Source organism: Thalassophryne amazonica, chromosome 13 (genome assembly GCF_902500255.1).
Source record: "Thalassophryne amazonica chromosome 13, fThaAma1.1, whole genome shotgun sequence".
NCBI classification, from domain to species: Eukaryota; Metazoa; Chordata; class Actinopteri; order Batrachoidiformes; family Batrachoididae; genus Thalassophryne; species Thalassophryne amazonica.
The window spans coordinates 93,008,783-93,031,380 of NC_047115.1; the positions used below are offsets into that span (position 1 = coordinate 93,008,783).

Below are 22,598 nucleotides of genomic sequence, written 5' to 3' on the forward strand. Positions count from 1 at the left end.
TACATCTGCAAGGCATTAATTTTGTTGGTTTGGAACCAAGATTTTGCTCGTTTAGTAGTGTGCTTAGGGTCACTGTCTTGTTGAAACACCCATTTCAAGGGCATGTCCTCTTCAGCATAAGGCAACATGACCTCTTCAAGTATTTTGACATATCCAAACTGATCCTTGATACCTGGTATGCGATATATAGGCCCAACACCATAGTAGGAGAAACATGCCCATATCATGATGCTTGCACCACCATGCTTCACTGTCTTCACTGTGAACTGTGGCTTGAATTCAGAGTTTGGGGGTCGCCTCACAAACTGTCTGTGGCCCTTGGACCCAAAAAGAACAATTTTACTCTCATCAGTCCACAAAATATTCCTCTATTTCTCTTTAGGCCAGTTGATGTGTTCTTTGGCAAATTGTAACCTCTTCTGCACGTCTTTTATTTAACAGAGGGACTTTGCGGGGGATTCTTGCAAATAAATTAGCTTCACACAGGCATCTTCTAACTGTCACAACACTTACAGGTAACTCCAGACTGTCTTTGATCATCCTGGAGCTGATCAATGTGTGAGCCTTTGCCATTCTGGTTATTCTTCTATCCATTTTGATGGTTGTTTTCCATTTTCTTCCAAGCGTCTCTGTTTTTTTGTCCATTTTAAAGCATTGGAGATCATTGAGGATGAACAGCCTATAAGTTTTTGCACCTGCGTATAAGTTTTCCCCTCTCCAATCAACTTTTTAATCAAACTACGCTGTTCTTCTGAACAATATCTTCAACGTCCCATTTTCCTCAGGCTTTCAAAGAGAAAAGCATGTTCAACAGGTGCTGGCTTCATCCTTACACAGGGGACACCTGATTCACACCTGTTTGTTCCACAAAATTGATGAACTCACTGACTGAATGCCACACTACTATTATTGTGAACACCCCCTTTTCTACTTTTTTTTAACTAATAGCCCAATTTCATAGCCTTAAGAGTGTGCATATTATGAATGCTTGGTCTTGTTGGATTTGTGAGAATCTACTGAATCTACTGGTACCTTGTTTCCCATGTAACAATAAGAAATATACTCAAAACCTGGATTAATCTTTTTAGTCACATAGCACTACTATTATTCTAAACATTACTGTATATTGTTTGATAAACTTCTTTCAGCTTCTCTCTTTTGCACTTGGGGTCGGCTACGGATCTGCTTGTTGATCTGGTGGACATTTTATGCTGGATACACTTCCTGATCCAACTCCACATTACATGGAGAATGGACAGGGGTGGTCTTGAACTGAGAACATTCTGCTCTCGAAACAAGCGCAGAAAATAGAGCATTTGCAGCAGTGAAAACTGAATTTGAAGATTATTTGTTAATGTGTATGTAAACTTGTGTCAGGCGACTCATCGGTGTGTGAAATCCATTAGCCCTGAATCCAGCACAGGTTCATTCATCTGATCATCTGTGTGATTTCACACAACTGGAGGTAACAACAAATCCATGACAGCAGAGATACAAGACCTGTCAACATCAAGGATGCGGTTGGTCTGCTTGTTGACAACATGGATCAACATGTCTGTCTGTGCATAATTCACTCGGCCCTTCTTGTCCACGTGGAACTGCAAAAGAGGGGGGGGGGGGGGTATGAGTGAGATGTCTCTGTACATAATGAATAAACACTGTGTAGTGTAGCTGACCTGTAAGTCATCAGTGTTAACAACAGCTCCTGTGATGTTGGACAGCAGGTTAATGAAGTTCTCCTGGAATAGCCGGACCTTCTCAGGGATCTCGTTGATGACTATCTTCACCCTCTGGTCATCTCGGAGGATATAGATGCCCACCTTGGCAGAGTCGCTCTGGCCAGCAGTGTCACATGCCAAAATTTCTAGCTGAAAATAGCCCGGATCATAGGCCGTGAAGAGGTCATAGGTTCGGATGATCCCATCTGTCTGACCTGGTACGTAACAAACAGAAGAGTCTTTCTAAATACAAACTGAGCTTCATCCATGTAAATGACATGGAATTTCATTTTGTTTGATATGTTTTTGCAGCAGAATAAAAAATGTGTCTTTCCAAATTCTTCCCAGTGCACACTGGATTTTGTCAGGCATGTGTTCTGGCTCTGACCCTGTTCCAAGCTTTCGTCGATTGGGTGTTGGGTTGTGTTGGGTTGGCTTAGGTATATGTGTTGGCAACAAAAGGTTTTAGTGACCTTTCCTTCATGAACGATTGTGTGATCTCTATGGAACCTCTGGGCAAAATAACTTTTGTTTGTAGTTCACTTCTAATACCTTGTATGGACTAAACATGGTGGAAGGGTTCCATGGTAGTCAAGGATGAAGTGCTTCAATTTTGGATAGAATGTGTTTTGTTATTTCACTAATAAAGAGCATCTTACTGACCGTGTACACTGAAAAATGAGAATAACTGAACCAACTTAAATGAACTGTTTCAATTGGTAACATCTAAATACGTTAAGTTTGAACTTAAATGAGTAAGTTAGTTATAACTTACTAATTTAAATTCAAACAACTTAAGTTGTTTGAATTTAAATTGGTTTGAATTTAAGTTGGTTCTTTTTTCAGTGTAGTTGTATTATTTTTGGTTTTAATACAGAAACAGAAGATCTTGATTGCTGACCTTTAATCCTGCTCACTTCAATTAAAGTATCAGCCCAGGTCTCCCATGTGCCTTCTGACTAAAAACAGTTGAAATTTAAAATCTCAGAAAATCTTTCCCTGTTCCACTCACCACTACACTCTAAAAAAAATGATCCGCTGTCTCAGTGAGAAAAAGTGATGAAATTATTTCAACTTAACTAGAGAAGTTCTGTGCCATTAATCCAATTGAAAGTTGAAATAACATTTAAAAAAAATCCTATGCAAATTGTTACATAAATTTTTCTCCTTGAGACAGCAGTTCCTTTTTAGAGTGTACACACTGGTCAGGGTAATGTGTCTGAACTAAGCATGTGCAACTACATAATCCTACCTTCAGATAAAGTTTGAAAAAATTCTAATGTTTTGTAAATGCTATATAGTGACCAGCCTCTCCTGAGCAGGATCACTCACTGATTATTGGAATGCACAGCTCCAAATTAAAGGAACAGATGCAAGTCAAAGTGTTATTTGTATTTATTTTAAACATTTTTTGTAAAATAAAAATCATGAACAACAAAAACTTAAAAATTTCAACAATATATTATCAAACTATAGAACTGAATAAAACTCAGATCATTTTATTTTTTTGCACAAACACACATGCAATAAAAAATGTGTAAGAGCGCTCTTCAGCATTTGTAGAAAATAAATGTCAGAATCTTTGTGAAAACTACAGAAGTGGGTTTTAAGAACAAATTTCATCTTCAGAATGGTTGGTGAATGAGACCTAATGTCACCTGTGAAGTCTCAGCTCGAGCCTCGCGGGACAGCGACAGGACATCAGAGGCGTGGCTGTGGCTTATTTGAAGAACAAAATACAGTTCCAGAATTCTCACATTTATTTACAGCACTAAAAAAAAGTTGAAATGCATGTTGGAAAAATTATTACGACATAATATATAGACCAAAAGGCGCTCATCAGCCCATCCCCAGCAGATTACCAAAAGGAGAAAAAGACAACAAAAAGAGAGAACAGACTTTGGTGTTTTATTGAACCTTTACTTATTAACCTAATTAATGAGTTGTTTGTGAACGTGACGTGCTCGTAGACCTAAACACAGCAGAGTGCACGGGAAATCTTACCGATAGTGAAGATGCTGCCGACGTCCTCGGTGTCGTTGGCCTGTAGCTTGATGTAGCGGATTGAAAAGATGTGATATTCGACCACACTATTATTGCCAATGTCGTTATCGATTGCCATCACTTTGATTAGGTCTGAGCCCACTTTGGCGTTTGCTGCAACCCCTGAACGAGGCGGCACACACAGAGGAGGGTGACTGCACTGATATAAAATGGGTTCACATGTCGTAATCCAGATTACCTGCTGTGTATTCCTCTTTAGTGAAACGTGGCTTCTGATCATTAATGTCTTCCAGCTCAATGCGAACCTCCTGCAGACTGGGGTCAAGTGCAGGGTCCAGAGCTCTGCTCCGTGCTGCCCTCTGACCCCTGGGAGGAGTCCAGTTCCTGTTGCTGGAAGCTTTAACGATGATGGAGTAGACCGGGATCTCCTCCCGGTCCAGCTCCTTGTTGACCTTCAGCTCTCCCTCTGGGATCATTGCAAAGTTTCCATCAGTGTTTCCCCCTGCAGGAAAGATTTGTGGTCAGCCTCATTAGTTCCAACGCACTAAAACAATAAGAAAAGACCCACAAATCTGCACACATGATCTTATTCATCTGGTTTGGAAGTAAGGCGAGTTTGATCTGAGCAGAAAATCTTCTTGAAGTCTGGAGCCGTATTTCAGGTGGTTTGACATAAACTATTTGTGTGTGTGTGTGTGTTTTGCTGTGTCTGTGTGTTTTGCTGTGTCTGTTACACGCACACTTGTGCATTTGTGTCTCGCCTGGAAACTGTTTCAGCCGCTGCTCAACTAATAAATCCTTTTGTTCCACACGCTATTTTTTCGACATGACTTTTACAGTGTGCATTCACTTGGGGGTTTTTTGTGTGCGAGTGTGTTTTTATTTTAATGGTTCAGTTAGATGATCCAGCCATCACATAACAGCACACGTCTTGTCAAACATTTTATAATATATAAATTTAAAAAATATAAATACATATAAACTCACAGTAATTGTTGATTATTTGTATAATCCACATGTTCTGAGTCACAGAGCTCTGTGTGGGTAACATCAGCCTTTGGAAAAGTTAACAGCATATGACACACTGGACAGCAGTCATGTGACTGTTTTCATGAATGTGATGTTACTACAGCAACTGATGTGGTCAAGAAGCCAAAAGAGACCTCTGCGCATGTGTGTGTAGGATGAGGAGTCACCAGCAATAAAATAATAGACGACTGCATTGGTGCCTTCATCGGCGTCCACTGCTCCGGTCACATTCCCCACCACAGTGCCTGGAGGCGAGTGCTCCGGTACGGTCAGCCGCTGGTACAGCAGGCCGCCACGCTGGTGTGCACAGAAACACAAATATGGAATCAAGTCCAATTCACTGAAAACTGTTTGCAAAGTACAAAGTGAACATTTGCCAAGGGAGAGAAAAAGAAGAAGGAAGCAGATAAACCAAGAATTTGATCTGAATCCCAATCAGGTTAAGTTAACAGCCTTAAGGAACATTCTGGGTCAACCTACAATGCAAAAAAAAACAACAAAACAAACAAACAAAGGCAGTGATTCTGACATTTATGACTTTGACTTCTATTTCACTGCGGCCAGCAGAACCCAAGATATTTCATATTTTGTGAGGTCATCTTCATTTCATTTGTTAAGCGACATCCATTTCTACATTTGAGGCCTACAACACAGTCAAAAAGAAGTTGGGGCACTGAAACATTTACCAAGTTTTAATGTTGCCATTCCTTCTCACAACACTTTAACAATGTTTTGGCATTGAGGATACCAAGGGATGAAGCATTTCAGGTGCTAATTTGTCCAATTATTCCTGTAGACACATCTTAAGGTGTGCAGCAGTACGGCTGACGTTAGTACCGTCTCAGGGATCGGAGAGCACGGGTATTCAGTTTAGGTTTGTGCCCTGGACCTTTACACACTGAAATTCCTCCAGATTCCTTGACTCATTTAATGATATTATTCACTGTAGAGGAAGAAATATGGAAATTCCAGCTTTTCTTTAAGGAACATTTTTTTAACATTTCAATTATTTTCTCATGCAATTGTTGACAAACTGGAGATCCTGTTTTTGTTCCAAATCATGATGACAATTACCTGTTTGAAATAACACCATTATTTAGCTTTTATTACCTGATTACTCACTGAAAAAACTGTTCCTCTCAAAATAAGCCTAATAATCCAAAATCTGGCTAAAATTTACTCAATTGGAATTCTCAAAACTAGCAAAATGTCTAGGCACTGAATAATCAAAATGTGCCTTAAAACGAGATAGAATTCATATTTTAAGATTAGCCTCCATCTTAAAATAAAGAAAACAATCTTGTTCCTTTGCTTGGATGATTTGAAATCCATTGCCTTTCCTTCCTTGTTACTGGTCAAACACAGCTTGATATTAGCTGGAAAGCTTATTAAGAAAAAGTGAGATACATTTTCCCAAAATAAGACATTTTGTTTCTTGAAAATGCTTAACAAGATAATTTTTCTATTTAGACAAATATTAAGTCAAATTTTCTTTAAATAAGTCTCTTTGTTTACTCTCTTAGATATCAGTTTTTGCAGTGCTCGCCCTAAATTGCCCATCCCAACCTTTTTTGGCATGTTTCTGTGTGGGCTCTCAGTTGTCCAGGTGGTTTCCATAGTAGAGAAGCTTGAATCTTCGACTGGACTGGGTTGCTTGACAGGAGAAGAACGGAAAGCTTTGTCAGCACTGCAAAAGGACCAAAGCATCCTTATCCTGCCAGCGGATAAAGGCAGATGCACGGTGGTCCTGAACACATCTGACTACGAGGCCAAGATCAACAACTTGCTCAGTGACTCCAATACATACGAACGTCTGAAGAGAGACCCCACGAGCGGCTATAAGAAGAAAATCATTAGCTACCTCGAAAACCTGGAGAAAGAGGGACTCATCGACAGGCAGACATACTACAGACTGTACCCTGGGGACGCCACTCCGTGCATCTATGTAAGTCCCTTCGGCTGCTCCCTTGTTTGCACTTGGGGTCGCCACAGCAAATCCAAGGTGGATCTGCATGTTGAATTGGCACAACTGCCCAAAATCCACAAACAGGATGTGCCACTCAGGCCTGTTGTATGTAGCACAGATTCCATCACGTACAATTTGGCCAAGTACCTCAAGTGGATTTTGGCTCCTCTAGGGCAGGGGTGGGCATCGAGGGCCGAGACACTGCAGGTTTTCCGTGCAACCAATCACCTCAGCAGGTGGGTTGGTGATGAGCTTCTGCTCTGAACATAAACACCTGGTTGTCAATGAAATCACCTGCTGAGACACATGATCATTAATGAAATCACCTGCTGAGGTGATTGGTTGCACAGAAAACCTGCAGTGTCTCGGCCCTTTATGGCACACGATTGCCCACCCCTGCTCTAGGGGGTAACTCAGACCACCATGTGGAGAACACACAAGATTTTGTGAACAAGAACAAGATCAAGGACCTGCAGCTGGAGACAGATGAAACAATCGTGTCTTTTGATGTGACTTCGTTGTTCACCTGCATCCCCACCGCTGAGGCCGTCTCAGCTGTGAGGCAGAGACTGCTGGAGGATGTGTCTCTACTTGAAAGGACCAAACTCACACCAGACCACATCTGCCAATTCTTGGAGATCTGTCTTAACACCATGTTTTTCCTGTTTAGGGAGAATTACTACAGGCAGATCCATGGTTGTGCGATGGGGTCTCCGGTATCCCCCATTGTGGCCAATCTGTACATGGAGCGAGTGGAAAAGACAGCCTTGACGTCTTTCACGGGCATCTCTCCTAGTCACTGGTTCAGATATGTTGATGACACATGGGTTAAAATCAAGCAACAGGAAGCTGAGGACTTTACAGAACACATCAACTCGGTGGACACCAATATCAAGTTCACACGTGAGGATGCCAGAAACAACCATTTAGCCTTCTTGGACTGTGATGTTACGATTGGAGATAACAGGCAGCTCCAGACAGGGGTTTACAGAAAACCCACTCACACTGACCAATATCTGCTCTTTGGCTCAAACCACCCCCTTGAACACAAGCTCGGGGTGATCAGGACGCTTCAACACAGAGCTCTACAGGTGCCCACAACTGCAGAGGGAAGGGCTAAAGAACAACAACTTGTCCGGAAAGCCCTCACAGTATGTGGGTACCCACGATGGTCCCTGGACAAAGTGCGGAAGTCCCAGAGAACAAAGAGACCAGATAGACAGGAGACGGAGACAAGAAGAAGAGGAGTGTCTCTCCCTTATTTAGCAGGAGTAGGGGAAAAACTACAGGATCTTCAGACAGCACAAAATCCCAGTTTACTTTAAACCGGTTAACACCTTGAGACAGAAATTAGTTCACCCTAAGGACAGGATCCCTAGTTACAAACAGAGCAATGTAGTGTATTCTATCAGATGTCAGGAAAACTGTAACGAACACTACATAGGTGAGACTAAGCAACCGTTACACAAAAGACTATACCAGCACCGCAGAGAGGGCGCCAGTGGACCTCAGTCTGCAGTTCATCTCCACCTTAAAGACACTAACCACACATTTGAGGACAAGGAAGTTAAAATATTAGCCAGAGAGAAGAAATGGTTTGAGAGAGGGGTCAAGGAGACATTCTTTGTGAAACGTTTGAAACCCAGCCTTAACCGGGGAGGGGGTCTGAGACACGCTTTGTCCCCTGTTTACAATGGGGTACTCAGGTCAAAGCAGTTTCTGTCTTTTGTTCATGTTAATGAGTCATTCACGTCATCAGCAGAGTCGTCAAGGGAGCCATCAGGAGAGGGACAGCTGCCCTGTCATTAAGAGGGTGCTAACTAGAGCACAATAGGTGCTAATTAGAGCTATTGTTTAGTCACCAGCCCATAGCAGTCTGCCTCTCGGTAGGAGGGGTCTGGTTAGGTTTAAAACTCCAGCTTTTGTGACTTCTTGATTATTCTTCTCTACAAGACTCAAGACAGAAGTCAGACCACCAGAGCAAGAATTTTAGCTGAGGAAGCTTCTGCGATTTGAAGCGAAACGTCCTCGCGTCAAGCAACCCAGTCCAGTCGAAGATTCAAGCTTCTCTACTTTTTTGGCATGTGTTAGTAAGTCCCTTTGGCATCTCCCTTGTTTTTACTCGGGGATCTGAGGGGGATCTGAGGGGGATCTGAATGTTGATTTGACACGTTTTACACTGGATGCCCTTCCTGGCGCAACTCCATATTGGGAAATGGGCAGGGGTAAGTTTCAACTGGGAACCTACCACACTGAAAAAAGCACACATTTTGGAATGTGTTGCAGTCCTGAAATCCAGGAATGGATGTACGAGGGGCAATTGGGAAGTTCTGAGCTTGACCCAGAAAAAGTAGGATGTGGCTCTCCATCCTTTGCATTCTGAGAAACCAACATCTCTGTAGAATATCAAGGTTTTGACTCACTGGGTGCAATGTTGAGAAATGCTGTTTCCTCAGAATGGAAAAGATGGAAAACCACGTCCTGCGTTTTCTGGGTCAGACTCAAAACTTCTCAATTGCCCCTCGTATATTAAAAATGAAATGGCAAAACATGAACTATTTTTGGTTCATTCATTCATTCATTCAAATAAAGTCAAAGTAAATATAAAAATCACTGCAGTTTTTTTTTAATTTGCATTTTTTTTTTCATACCGACCCAACATTTTCTGATTTGGGATTGGATGTGCACACAGCAGGTTTGGTTGAAGTTGGCTCAAGCACCTCAAAGGAACAAACAAACACATAAACGACTGTTTCTCAGACGACAGCATGATGCTTTGGTTCCTGTCAGTCAGTCACCATGTGACAGTTTTCTTAGTGGCTGCTCAATTAAAAAAACAAAAAATCTGCACTTCATGACGGATGAGGAAGATTTATAATGTTTTAGTTCCTCTGGTTTTGTACTCACCGGCGGTTTGAGGAAGACTGGCTCATTGTCATCTATGTCCAACAGCGCCACCTGCAGAGGCTGTGTGGTCTCGTAAGGCACCGGCTGACCCATGTCGCGAGCCACAATGATCAGCTGAGAGAGCAGGTGACACTCAGTTACAGACATGGTGCACACGCACACGACATGCTGCAAACACACGCAGCATGCTGCACCCGCTCAGGACATGCTGCACACGCACGCGACATGCTGCACATGCACGCAGCATGCTGCACACGCTCAGGACATGCTGCACATGCACGCGACATGCTGCACATGCACGCAGCATGCTGCACACGCTCAGGACATGCTGCACACACACGCGACATGCTGCACACGCACAGGATATGCTGCACACGCACGCAACATGCTGCACACACGTGGCATGCTGCACACGACATGCTGCACAAGCATGCTCCACTCACGCTGTGCAGGGCCTGCTTCTCTCGGTCCAGCTTCACGGTGGTTGTGATGACTCCAGTCAAGGCATCGATGTGGAAGTTCTCCCAGTCTCTGTTACCTGCTCCTGTCTGCAGGAAGCCGTATCTGACCTTTCCGTTTACGCCCTCATCACTGTCTGTCGCAAACACCTCGTACACCAACAGGCCTGGAGGCTGCTCCTACGCAAAAATCACTTTATGTCAACTTTTAAGAGAAACACAAGTCTATTTAATAACTTTCACATCCATGTACCTGGTGGTACTAGTTACCAGGTACCAGTTATGGTATGTCATATATATATATATATATATATATATATATATATATATATATATATATATATATATATATATATAAAATGTATTTATTTATTTATTTATTATGTGGCTGCGATGTTACATGTGCTCTGATTGACTGATAACTGGTTGGATATTTTCCCATATCGGACTGTTTCCATGACAATCTGTCTGAAACGTATTTTCTTTACAAACCAGAAGCTAAAAGTGCAATTAGAAAAAGCAAGTCGGACATGAACGTACTCCATAAATATATAAACAGCATCTAAAAATACACATAGATTGAGAGCTTACCAGCTAACGACCGGACCATCTGTTAGCAAGTTCTCCATGGAGGAGACATATTCTGTGACTTGGAAATGTTCATGTTTCCATCCCCTGACTTGTCAAAAGAAAACTGGCTGTAAAAGTGATGATTTACTGTAATTTCATCAAAGGGTGTAAATAGTTGTGACCAGCATACATTTTATGTCAGGATTTTTTGTTTCATTTTATGAAAACATGTTATTTTGTTCTTCTTGCCAAATAACTTTGGACATTTTCAAAAATAATTTTGATTAAAAAATTGCTTTGTTTGCATTTATTTCTGACCACATATTAAAATGTGTACATAAAATATAGGGGCACCAATAATTTTGTCCATGTGTGCATCTACAGGTTGCACAATAAAATATCAGACAATTCGTCACCACCTTCAGAGGGAAGGTCATTAAACACACCTCTAAGATGTGCATGATGGTTCCGTTGGTGGGCCGGACAAACACGGGCCTGTTGTCATTGACGTCTATGACTGCGATGTGCAGGGAGGCGGTGCCCCACAGAGGAGGACGGCCATGATCTGTCGCCACGACAGTTAAGTTGAACCGCTCCAAAGACTGAAGCAGACGACGAGAACGCACCAAGCCTGTGTCTGGATCCAGGGAGAAGGCATCTGTAACCGACATAGGAAGGTCAGCGGTTAAATAGAGACTTTTACACTTTAGTTCTTCCCTGACCTATAGACAAACACAACTTTATGTTTGACTTCTCAAACTTCATGATTTGTCTAGGATGTGTTCCATTTTAGTTTGCTGTCCTACAAATGCTGGATCACTGTCATAGCTTACCAACACAATAAAAAAAATTAAATAAATAAATACAATTAAACCCATAGCGATAAATAATTGCAGGTCTGTGCAGTTGGAGGCAGAATTAAGAGTGACACACAACTTAATACCACATTTTCCAGAGTATAAGTTGCATCTGTAAGAAAGGCCTCTTGAAGAGGAAAAAACCCATATAAACCCATATATAACAGGTATTATCAGCTCAATAATCAGTCTCCATGCATCCAGTGGAGCCTACCTGCACCAGGCAAAACAAGTAAAAAACAAAAGAAGCCTCCAGCTCTTTGGATCGCAAGCTGTGTCATGTATTGTGTTTGCCCTCTATTGTAAATGTGGGGTTTTGGTTTTGGATTTTGTTGCTTTTCTGGCTGGGGGTGCTTTGCTTGGGTTTTTCTGGTCTGTATGTCTTTTGGTTGCCTTCTCTGAGCTTGGTGGGGGGTGGTTCTTTGTGATTGGGTCACGCCTTGTGATTGGGTCACGCCTTGTTCTGGGTCTTTCTGCACCTTTTGCTGGGAGTATTTAAACACCACTGGTTGCACCGGGTTTTTGCCTGATCGTTGTGCCCTGTGCCATTGTTTCAAGCTCTGTACCTCGCTCTGTCTAAGTCCTGCTTCCACCTTGTGTTTTGACCGCCTGCCTGTATTTTTTGACCATGCCTTTGCCTGACGTTTTGGATCTGTTTGCTTTTCTTGGACTGCCTTACTGTGTACCGTACCCAGCTAAGCCTCCCAGTAAATGCTTCCTTGAACCAGAGCTACTAAGTGAGTCCTGCATTTGTCTCCTGCCTTCTTTGTCTGACACCCCTGATAAGCTGGAACGTCAGGACCATGTGTCCCGGTCTCTCTGCAGACCTTCTACTGATTGATGATGCAAGGAAGACTGCTGTCATCGACAGAGAGCTTGCCAGATTAAGCATTGACATCGCCTGCCTTCAGGAGACTTGGCTGGCAGAAAATGGCAAGGAAAGGCTTCAGAAAAACTGAGGCAGCACAGGGTTGGATTTGCAGTCAAGAACACCCTTGTCAGCTTCATCGAGCCTCCCACACTAGGCTCGGAGAGGATCCTCAGTCTTCGGCTATCAACATCTTCAGGACTAGTCAACATCGTCAGTGTCTGTGCTCCAACCCTCTGTTCCACCGTTGAAGAGAAAGACCAGTTCTACCAGGCCCTAGATGTAGGAATATCTAAGACTCCCAGCACTGAAGGCCTCTACCTCTTAGAAGACTTGAATGCAAGTAGGAGCCAACCACAAGGCTTCGCTTACATGCCTTGGTAGATTTTGGAGGCGAAATATCAATGACAATGGCCAAAGACTGCTCGAATTATACTGCCTCCGAGACTTATGCATGACCAATACCTTCTTTAATTGCAAATGGATACATCAGGTGTCTTGGAGGCACCCGCGTTCAGGCCACTGGCACCAGCTCGACTTAGTCATCACAAGACATGCGAACCTCTTCAGCGTGCTCCTCACTCGCAGCTACCACAGTGCAGACTGTGACACGGATCATGCCCTCATTGCTAGTAAGGTGCGTATAACACCAAAGAAGTTGCACCACGCAAAGAACAAGGGGCGTCCCTGTGTCAACATCTGCTGTGCCAGATGCACGGCACAGTCTGTTATAACGGCGTGACGTCTGAGGCCTTTCCAGTCAGCAGTGTTGTGAAGCAAGGTTGTGTCCTCACTCCGACACTGTTTGGCATCATCTTCTCCCTGCTCCTCCAGTATGCTTTCCAAGACTGCAATGATGGTGTCTACATCTACACCAGGTCTGACGGCAAGCTCTTTAACATCGCTCGCCTTCGTGCCAAATCTAAAGTCACAGAAGTACTCATCTGCGAGATGCTGTTTGCTGACGATGCAGCGTTCGTATCTCACACAGAGGACGGCCTCCAACAGCTAGTCAACCTCCTATCCCACGCCTGCAAGGAGTCTGGTTTAGCCATCAGGCTGAAGAAGACAAACATTATGGCTCAGGGCACCGAGCTCCCACCAAGAATCGCCATGGATGAATACACCTTCGAGGTCGTCGACAACTTCACGTACCTCGGGTCCACTATCTCCAGCATGCTGTCCATCAACACAGAAGTCAACAGCAGAATTGCCAAGGCAGCAGCAGTCATGGTAAAACTGCAACAGCGAGTTTGGAACAACTCCAACCTCAACGTGAAAACCAAGATGCGCGTCTACCAGGCCTGCATGCTCAGCACTCTTCTGTACAGCAGCGAGATGTTGACCACCTACACGAGGCATGAGCGGAAACTGAACAGCTTCCATATGAGGTGCCTGCGTCGCATTCTGCACATCACATGGCAAGACAAGATCACCAACACAGAGGTGCTGCACCATGCCAACATGGACAGCATGCACTCCGTGCTGTGTAAGAGGCACCTTCGATGGCTCGGTCATGTAAGGCGAATGGACGCAGGCCGCATTCTAAAAAGACCTCCTCTACAGCCAACTGGCAGAAGGATCTCGGAGGGTTTGGCGCCCAAGACTGTGCTTTAAGGACGTCTGCAAGAGTGATATGCAGAACTGTGGCATCGGCATCAAGACGTGGGAGAGCCTAGCAGACGAACGCTCTGCCTGGTGCATTACTGTGAGGCAAGGCGTGAAAATCTCAGAGGAAACACGGAACACAACCGCCGCTCAAAAGAGCCAGGCGAAAGGAGCGGCAGCAACCAGCACAACGATCGACACCTTTTGTCTGCACCAGATGTAACAGAGATTGTCACTCACGCATCGGCTTGCACAACCACTCCAGGAACAGGAAATGCAGCTGACCAAAGGAGCTACACCATTGTCTCTCGAAACAGATGGATGTCGACGACGATGATGACCTTGAGATTTTTGTGCATTACTGCAGCGTACTTTTTATTATTGGCATATATTATTTTAACACTGGAGTGTATTTTATTTTGTGGTTTCATTCATGTGGAAGTCTGGTATAAATAGTTACTATATTTTTTGTAGCAATTAGTGCTACAATAGAGTCAAAATAGAACCCCACATGCAGACAGCCACAGTAAAGGAGGATGTGTTCCAAGAACCCGAGATGATTTAATAAATCCAACAAGGTGTGTTACAGATAAACCAGCAGGTAGAGGTCACTCAAACACTCTCTCACTCATCTTCAACCACTTATCTGGGATTGGGACACGGGAGCAACAGCTCCAGCAGGGGACCCCAGACTTCCCTTTCCCGGGCCACATTGATCACCTCTGACTGGGGGATCCCAGTGTTCCCAGGCCAGTGTGGAGATATAATCTCTCCACCCATTCCTGGGTATTCCCCGGGGTCTCCTCCCAGATGGACCCCGGGAAATATGTATATATGCCTGCGATTCCCACCTGAGGACTTTCTCAGGTGGGAAACACATGCACATGTTCTGGGGTCTCCTCCCAAATGGACGTGCCTGGAACACCTCCCTAGGTAGGAAGGCACCCAGGAGGCATCATTACCAGATGCCCGAACCACCTCAGCTGGCTCCTTTCAATCAACTCAATCAACTTTTTTCTTATATAGCGCCAAATCACAACAAACAGTTGCCCCAAGGCGCTCCATATTGTAAGGCAAGGCCATACAATAATTATGAAAAACCCCAACGGTCAAAACGACCCCCTATGAGCAAGCACTTGGCAACAGTGGGAAGGAAAAACTCCCTTTAACAGGAAGAAACCTCCAGCAGAACCAGGCTCAGGGAGGGGCAGTCTTCTGCTGAGACTGGTTGGGGCTGAGGGAAAAAACCAGGAAAAGACATGCCGTGAAGGGGGGCAGAGATCGATCACTAATGATTAAATACAGAGTGATGCATACGGAGCAAAAAGAGAAAGAAACAGTGCATCATGGGAACCCCCCCACAATCTACGTCTAAAGCAGCATAACCAAGGGATGGTCCAGGGTCACCCGATCCAGCCCTAACTATAAGCCTTAGCGAAAAGGAAAGTTTTAAGCCTAATCTTAAAAGTAGAGAGGGTATCTGTCTCCCTGATCTGAATTGGGAGCTGGTTCCACAGGAGAGGAGCCTGAAAGCTGAAGGCTCTGCCTCCCATTCTACTCTTACAAACCCTAGGAACTACAAGTAAGCCCACAGTCTGAGAGCGAAGCGCTCTAATGGGGTAATATGGTACTACGAGGTCCCTAAGATAAGATGGGACCTGATTATTCAAAACCTTATAAGTAAGAAGAAGAATTTTAAATTCTATTCTAGAATTAACAGGAAGCCAATGAAGAGAGGCTAACACGGGTGAGATATGCTCTCTCCTGCTAGTCCCCGTCAGTACTCTAGCTGCAGCATTCTGAACCAACTGAAGGCTTTTTAGGGAACTTTTAGGACAACCTGATAATAATGAATTACAATAGTCCAGCCTAGAGGAAATAAATGCATGAATTAGTTTTTCAGCATCACTCTGAGACAAGACCTTTCTGATTTTAGAGATATTGCGTAAATGCAAAAAGGCAGTCCTACATATTTGTTTAATATGCGCTTTGAATGACATATCCTGATCAAAAATGACTCCAAGATTTCTCACAGTATTACTAGAGATCAGGGAAATGCCATCCAGAGTAACGATCTGGTTAGACACCATGCTTCTAAGATTTGTGGGGCCAAGTACAATAACTTCAGTTTTATCTGAGTTTAAAAGCAGGAAATTAGAGGTCATCCATGTCTTTATGTCTGTAAGACAATCCTGCAGTTTAGCTAATTGGTGTGTATCCTCTGGCTTCATGGATAGATAAAGCTGGGTATCATCTGCGTAACAATGAAAATTTAAGCAATACTGTCTAATAATACTGCCTAAGGGAAGCATGTATAAAGTGAATAAAATTGGTCCTAGCACAGAACCTTGTAGAACTCCATAATTAACTTTAGTCTGTGAAGAAGATTCCCCATTTACATGAACAAACTGTAATCTATTAGACAAATATGATTCAAACCACCGCAGCGCAGTGCCTTTAATACCTATGACATGCTCTAATCTCTGTAATAAAATTTTATGGTCAACAGTATCAAAAGCAGCACTGAGGTCCAACAGAACAAGCACAGAGATAAGTCCACTGTCCGAAGCCATAAGATGATCATTTGTAACCTTCACTAATGCTGTTTCTGTACTATGATGAATTCTAAAACCTGACTGAAACTCTTCAAATAGACCATTCCTCTGCAGGTGATCAGTTAACTGTTTTACAACTACCCTCTCAAGAATCTTTGAGAGAAAAGGAAGGTTGGAAATTGGCCTATAATTAGCTAAGATAGCTGGGTCAAGTGATGGCTTTTTAAGTAATGGTTTAATTACTGCCACCTTAAAGGCCTGTGGTACATAACCAACTAACAAAGATAGATTGATCATATTTAAGATTGAAGCATTAAATAATGGTAGGACTTCCTTGAGCAGCCTGGCAGGAATGGGGTCCAATAAACATGCCGATGGTTTGGACGAAGCAACCAATGAAAATAACTCAGACAGAACAACCGGAGAGAAAGAGTCTAACCAAATACCGGCATCACTGAAAGCAGCCAAAGATAACGATACATCTTTGGGATGGTTATGAGTAATTTTTTCTCTAATAGTCAAAATTTTGTTAGCAAAGAAAGTCATGAAGTCATTACTAGTTAAAGTTAATGGAATACTCAGCTCAATAGAGCTCTGACTCTTTGTCAGCCTAGCTACAGTGCTGAAAAGAAACCTGAGGTTATTCTTATTTTCTTCAATTAGTGATGAGTAGAAAGATGTCCTAGCTTTACGGAGGGCTTTTTTATAGAGCAACAAACTCTTTTTCCAGGCTAAGTGAAGATCTTCTAAGTTAGTGAGACGCCATTTCCTCTCCAACTTACGGGTTATCTGCTTTAAGCTACGAGTTTGCGAGTTATACCATGGAGTCAGACACTTCTGATTTAAAGCTCTCTTTTTCAGAGGAGCTACAGCATCCAAAGTTGTCTTCAAAGAGGATGTAAAACTATTGACGAGATACTCTAACTCCCTTACAGAGTTTAGGTAGCTACTCTGCTCTGTGTTGGTATATGACATTAGAGAACATAACGAAGGAATCATATCCTTAAACCTAGTTACAGCGCTTTCTGAAAGACTTCTAGTGTAATGAAACTTATTCCCCACTGCAGGGTAGTCCATCAGGGTAAATGTAAATGTTATTAAAAAATGATCAGACAGAAGGGAGTTTTCAGGGAATACTGTTAAATCTTCTATTTCCATACCATAAGTCAGAACAAGATCTAAGATATGATTAAAGTGGTGGGTGGACTCATTTACTTTTTGAGCAAAGCCGATAGAGTCTAATAATAGATTAAATGCAGTGTTGAGGCTGTCATTCTCAGCATCTGTGTGGATATTAAAATCGCCCACTATAATTATCTTATCTGAGCTAAGCACTAAGTCAGACAAAAGGTCTGAAAATTCACAGAGAAACTCACAGTAACGACCAGGTGGACGATAGATAATAACAAATAAAACTGGTTTTTGGGACTTCCAATTTGGATGGACAAGACTATGAGACAAGCTTTCAAATGAATTAAAGCTCTGTCTAGGTTTTGATTAATTAATAAGCTGGAATGGAAGATTGCTGCTAATCCTCCGCCACGGCCCGTGCTACGAGCATTCTGACAGTTAGTGTGACTCGGGGGTGTTGACTCATTTAAACTAACATATTCATCCTGCTGTAACCAGGTTTCTGTTAGGCAGAATAAATCAATACGTTGATCAATTATTATATCATTTACCAACAGGGACTTAGAAGAGAGAGACCTAATGTTTAATAGACCACATTTAACTGTTTTAGTCTGTGGTGCAATTGAAGGTGCTATATTATTTTTTCTTTTTGAATTTTTATGCTTAAATAGATTTTTGCTGGTTATTGGTGGTCTGGGAGCAGGCACCGTCTCTACGGGGATGGGGTAATGAGGGGATGGCAGGGGGAGAGAAGCTGCAGAGAGGTGTATAAGACCACAGCTCTGCCTCCTGGTCCCAACGCTGGACAGTCACAGTTTGGAGGATCCAAGAAAATTGGCCAGATTTCTAGAAATGAGAACTGCTCCATCTAAAGTGGGATGGATGCCGTCTCTCCTAATAAGACCAGGTTTTCCCCAGAAGCTTTGCCAATTATCAATGAAGCCCACCTCATTTTTTGGACACCACTCAGACAGCCAGCAATTCAAGGAGAACATGCGGCTAAACATGTCACTCCCGGTCCGATTGGGGAGGGGCCCAGAGAAAACAACAGAGTCCGACATTGTTTTTGCAAAGTTACACACCGATTTAATGTTAATTTTAGTGACCTCCGATTGGCGTAACCGAGTGTCATTACTGCCGACGTGAATTACAATCTTACCAAATTTACGCTTAGCCTTAGCCAGCAATTTCAAATGTCCTTCGATGTTGCCTGCTCTGGCCCCCGGAAGACAATTGACAATGGTTGCTGGTGTCGCTAACTTCACATTTCTCAAAACAGAGTCGCCAATAACCAGAGTTTGATCCTCGGCGAGTGTATCGTCGAGTGGGGAAAAACGGTTAGAGATGTGAACGGGTTGACGGTGTACACGGGGCTTCTGTTTAGGGCTACGCTTCCTCCTCACAGTCACCCAGTCAGCCTGCTTTCCCGACTGCCCGGGATCTGCCAGGGGGGAACTAACGGCGGCTAAGCTACCTTGGTCCGCACCGACTACAGGGGCCTGGCTAGCTGTAGAATTTTCCACGGTGCGGAGCCGAGTCTCCAATTCGCCCAGCCTGGCCTCCAAAGCTACGAATAAGCTGCACTTATTACAAGTACCGTTACTGCTAAAGGAGGCCGAGGAATAACTAAACATTTCACACCCAGAGCAGAAAAGTACGGGAGAGACAGGAGAAGCCGCCATGCTAAATCGGCTAAGAGCTAGTAGCTACGCAACCTAGCGGATTCCTAAAAACACACAAAGTGAATAATGTGTAAATAATTTAAAGGTGATTCAGCAGAAGGAGTGCCCCAATCAAGGCACCAAACAGGCCGTGAAGCAGCACAGGCAACGCACGACAACAGTGCTAAAAGAGAAAAAAATAAATAAATAAATAAATAAAAAATAAATAAAAAACGAAAGCGTTAGCAAGCTAGTTAGCTTGCCAACGCTGATGAAAGTTAGCAGATAAAAGTGCTCCGTCGCGATGTCAGCGTGAAGGAGCAGCGACTCTACTCCAAGCTCCCCACTGATGACCAAACTTCTCACACTATCTCTAAGAGAGACACCAGCCACGCTCCTGAGGAAGCCGATTTTGGCTGCTGGTACCCGCAATATAGTTCTTTCAGTCATGACCCAACCCTCATGACCATAGCTGAGAATAGGAACAAAGATTGACTAGTAGATCGAGAGCCTCACCTTTTGGCTCAGCTCCCTTTTTGTCATAACAGTACAATAGAGCGAATGCAACACCGCCCTTGCTGTGCCGATTCTCCGGCCAATCTCATGCTCCATTGTCCCATCACTTTTGAACAAGACCCCGAGGTACTTGAACTCCTTCATTTGGGGCAAGACCGCATTCCCTACCTGGAGTAGGCAATCCATTTGTTTCCTGATGAGAACCATGACCTCAGATTAAGAGGTGCTGATCCTCATCTCACCCGCTTCACACTCGGTTGCTAACCAATCCAGTGAGTGTTGGAGGTCATAGGCCTATGAAGCCAACAGGACCACATCATCTGCAAATAGCAGTGATGAGACCCTGAGCATACCAAACTGGAAACCCTCCTCCCCCTGACTACGCCTCGATATCCTGTCCATGATTATCACAAACAGGATTGGTGACAAGGCGCAGCCCCGGTGGAGGCCAACCTCCACCGGAAACGGGTCCAACTTACCCGAACACAGCTCTCGCTTTGTGAGTATAGAGATTGGATGGCCCTGAGAACGGACCCCCTCACTCCATACTCCCACAGCACCTCCGATAGTATCTCCCAGGCTACCGGATCATAAGCCTTCTCCAAGTCCACAAAACACATATGGACATACTCCCAGGCACCCTCCAGGATCTTTGTGAGAGTGAAGAGCTGGTCGGTTATTCCACAACGGAACCTGCATTGTTTCTCTTCAATTAGAGGTTCGACTATCGGCCGAACCCTCTTTTCCAGCACCCTGGGGTAGACTTTACCAGGAAGGCTGAGTAGTGTGATGCCCCTGTGATTGGCACACACCCTCTGGTCCCCTTTTTTGAATATGGGGACCACCACCCCAGTTTGCCATTCCTTAGGCACTGTCCCAGACCTCAATGCAATGTTGAAGAGATGTCATCCAAGGCAGTCCCTCCACACCCAGATCCTTCAGCATTTTTGTACCAATCTCATCAACCCCCAGGGCCTTGCCACTGGGGAATTGTTTGACTACCTCAGTGACTTCCACCAGGGAAACTGATGATTATCCTCTATCAGCTTTCAGTTCTGCCCCTACTATAGAGGGCGCTCTGGTCTGATGCAGGAGTTCCTCAGTGTTCCTTCCAGCGCCGGATTACATCCTCATTTGAGGTCAACAGAGTCCCATCCTTACTGTAGACAGCTTGGATGGTTCCCCGTTTTTCCCTCCTGAGGTGCCTCACGGTCCGCCAGAAGCACCTTGGTGCTGACCGAAATTCCTTCTCCATGGTTGCTCTGAACTCCTCCCACAGTCACTGCTTTGCTTCCCTCACAGCAGAGGCTGCCACCGTTCTGGCCTGTCGGTACCTTGCAACTACCTCCAGAGTCCTCCAAGATAACATATCCTGGAAGGATTCCTTCTTCAGTCGGACGGCTTCCCTGACCACCGGTGTCCACCACGGTGTTCGAGGGTTACCACCCTTGAGGCACCCAAGACCTTCAGACCACACCTCCCCACTGCAGCTTCAGCAATGGAAGCTTTCAACATTGCCCATTCTGGTTCAATGCCCGCAACCTCTACAGCGATGCTAGAAAAGCTTTACCAGAGGTGTGAGTTGAACATCTGTCAGACAGTGGGCTCCTCCAGACACTCCCAGTTCACCTGCACTATCTGTTTGGGCTTACTAGGTCTGCCCAAAGTCCTCCCCCATCCTCTCATCCAACTCACCACCAGATGGTGATCAGCTCTGCCCCTGTCTTCACCCTAGTGTCCAGAACATGCGGCCTCAGATCAGATGATACAATCACAAAATCACTCATTGATCTTCAACCTAGGGTGCTCTGGTACCATACACTTCTGAGCATTCTTATCTTTGAACATAGTGTAAGTTATGGACAGTCCGTGACTACCACGGAAGTCCAAACAACCATTCAGGTTTAGATCAGGGAAGCCGTTCCTCCCAGTCACGCCTCTCCGGGTGTCTCTGTCATTACCCACGTATGTGTTGAAGTCCCCCAGTAGAACAAGGGGAGTCCCTCACTGGAGCACCATATAGGACTCCATTCAGGGATCGAATACTCCAAACTGCTGTTTGGTGCATGAGCACAAACAATAGTCAGAGTCCCCCCCACCCCCCACCCCTGCCACCCAAAGGTGCAGGGAGGTGACCCTCTCATCTACCGGGGTAAACTCCAACGTAGTGACACTCAGCCGGGGACTCGTGAGTATCCCCACACCCGCCCAGTGCCTCACACCCTGGGCAACTCCAAAGAAGAATAAAGTCCAACTCCTATCAAGGAGAGTGTTTCCGGAGCAGAGGTTATGTGTGGAGGCAAGGCCCACCAGATCTAACTGTGTCAGTCCACCTCCCGCACAAGCTCCGGCTCCTTGCCCCACAGCGAGATGACGTTCCACACCCCCAGAGCTAGCCCCTGTGGCACTAGGCTGGTCCGCCGAGGTCCTCGACTTTCACTGCCCCCCATGGGACAGTGCACCCGACACCAGCGGTTCCCCCTATGGGTGGTGAGCCCACAGGGTGGAGATGGAAGGTCCACATTGCCTTTTTGGGCTGTGCCTGACTGGGCTCCATGGCAAGCCCAGCCACCAAGCGCTCACTGACGGGCCCTCCATCCAGGCCTGGCTCCAGACGGGGGCCCTGGGCTTCCTCTGGGCTGGGTGACATTTCCTCTGCCTTGTTCTCTCATGGTGTCTTGTGAACCATTCTTAGTCTGGCCTCTCATCTGAGACCAATTTGCCATGGGAGACCCTACCAGGAGCACAAA

General features: G+C 44.6%; 1 protein-coding gene across 1 annotated transcript in view; it reads right to left on the reverse strand.

Moving 5' to 3' along the window:
• The window catches only part of LOC117523561 (cadherin-23-like), a 157,634-nt gene that overhangs the window by 39,412 nt on the left and 95,624 nt on the right, over window positions 1-22,598 (reverse strand). Inside the window, exons 15-22 of the mRNA XM_034185123.1 lie at window positions 11,099-11,310; window positions 10,068-10,262; window positions 9,625-9,738; window positions 4,919-5,048; window positions 3,961-4,224; window positions 3,723-3,884; window positions 1,677-1,933; window positions 1,501-1,598 (exon numbers count right to left, since the gene is read on the reverse strand). Of these exons, the coding sequence (XP_034041014.1) occupies window positions 1,501-1,598; window positions 1,677-1,933; window positions 3,723-3,884; window positions 3,961-4,224; window positions 4,919-5,048; window positions 9,625-9,738; window positions 10,068-10,262; window positions 11,099-11,310 (1,432 nt within the window). The remainder of the gene's footprint in view (window positions 1-1,500; window positions 1,599-1,676; window positions 1,934-3,722; window positions 3,885-3,960; window positions 4,225-4,918; window positions 5,049-9,624; window positions 9,739-10,067; window positions 10,263-11,098; window positions 11,311-22,598) is intronic.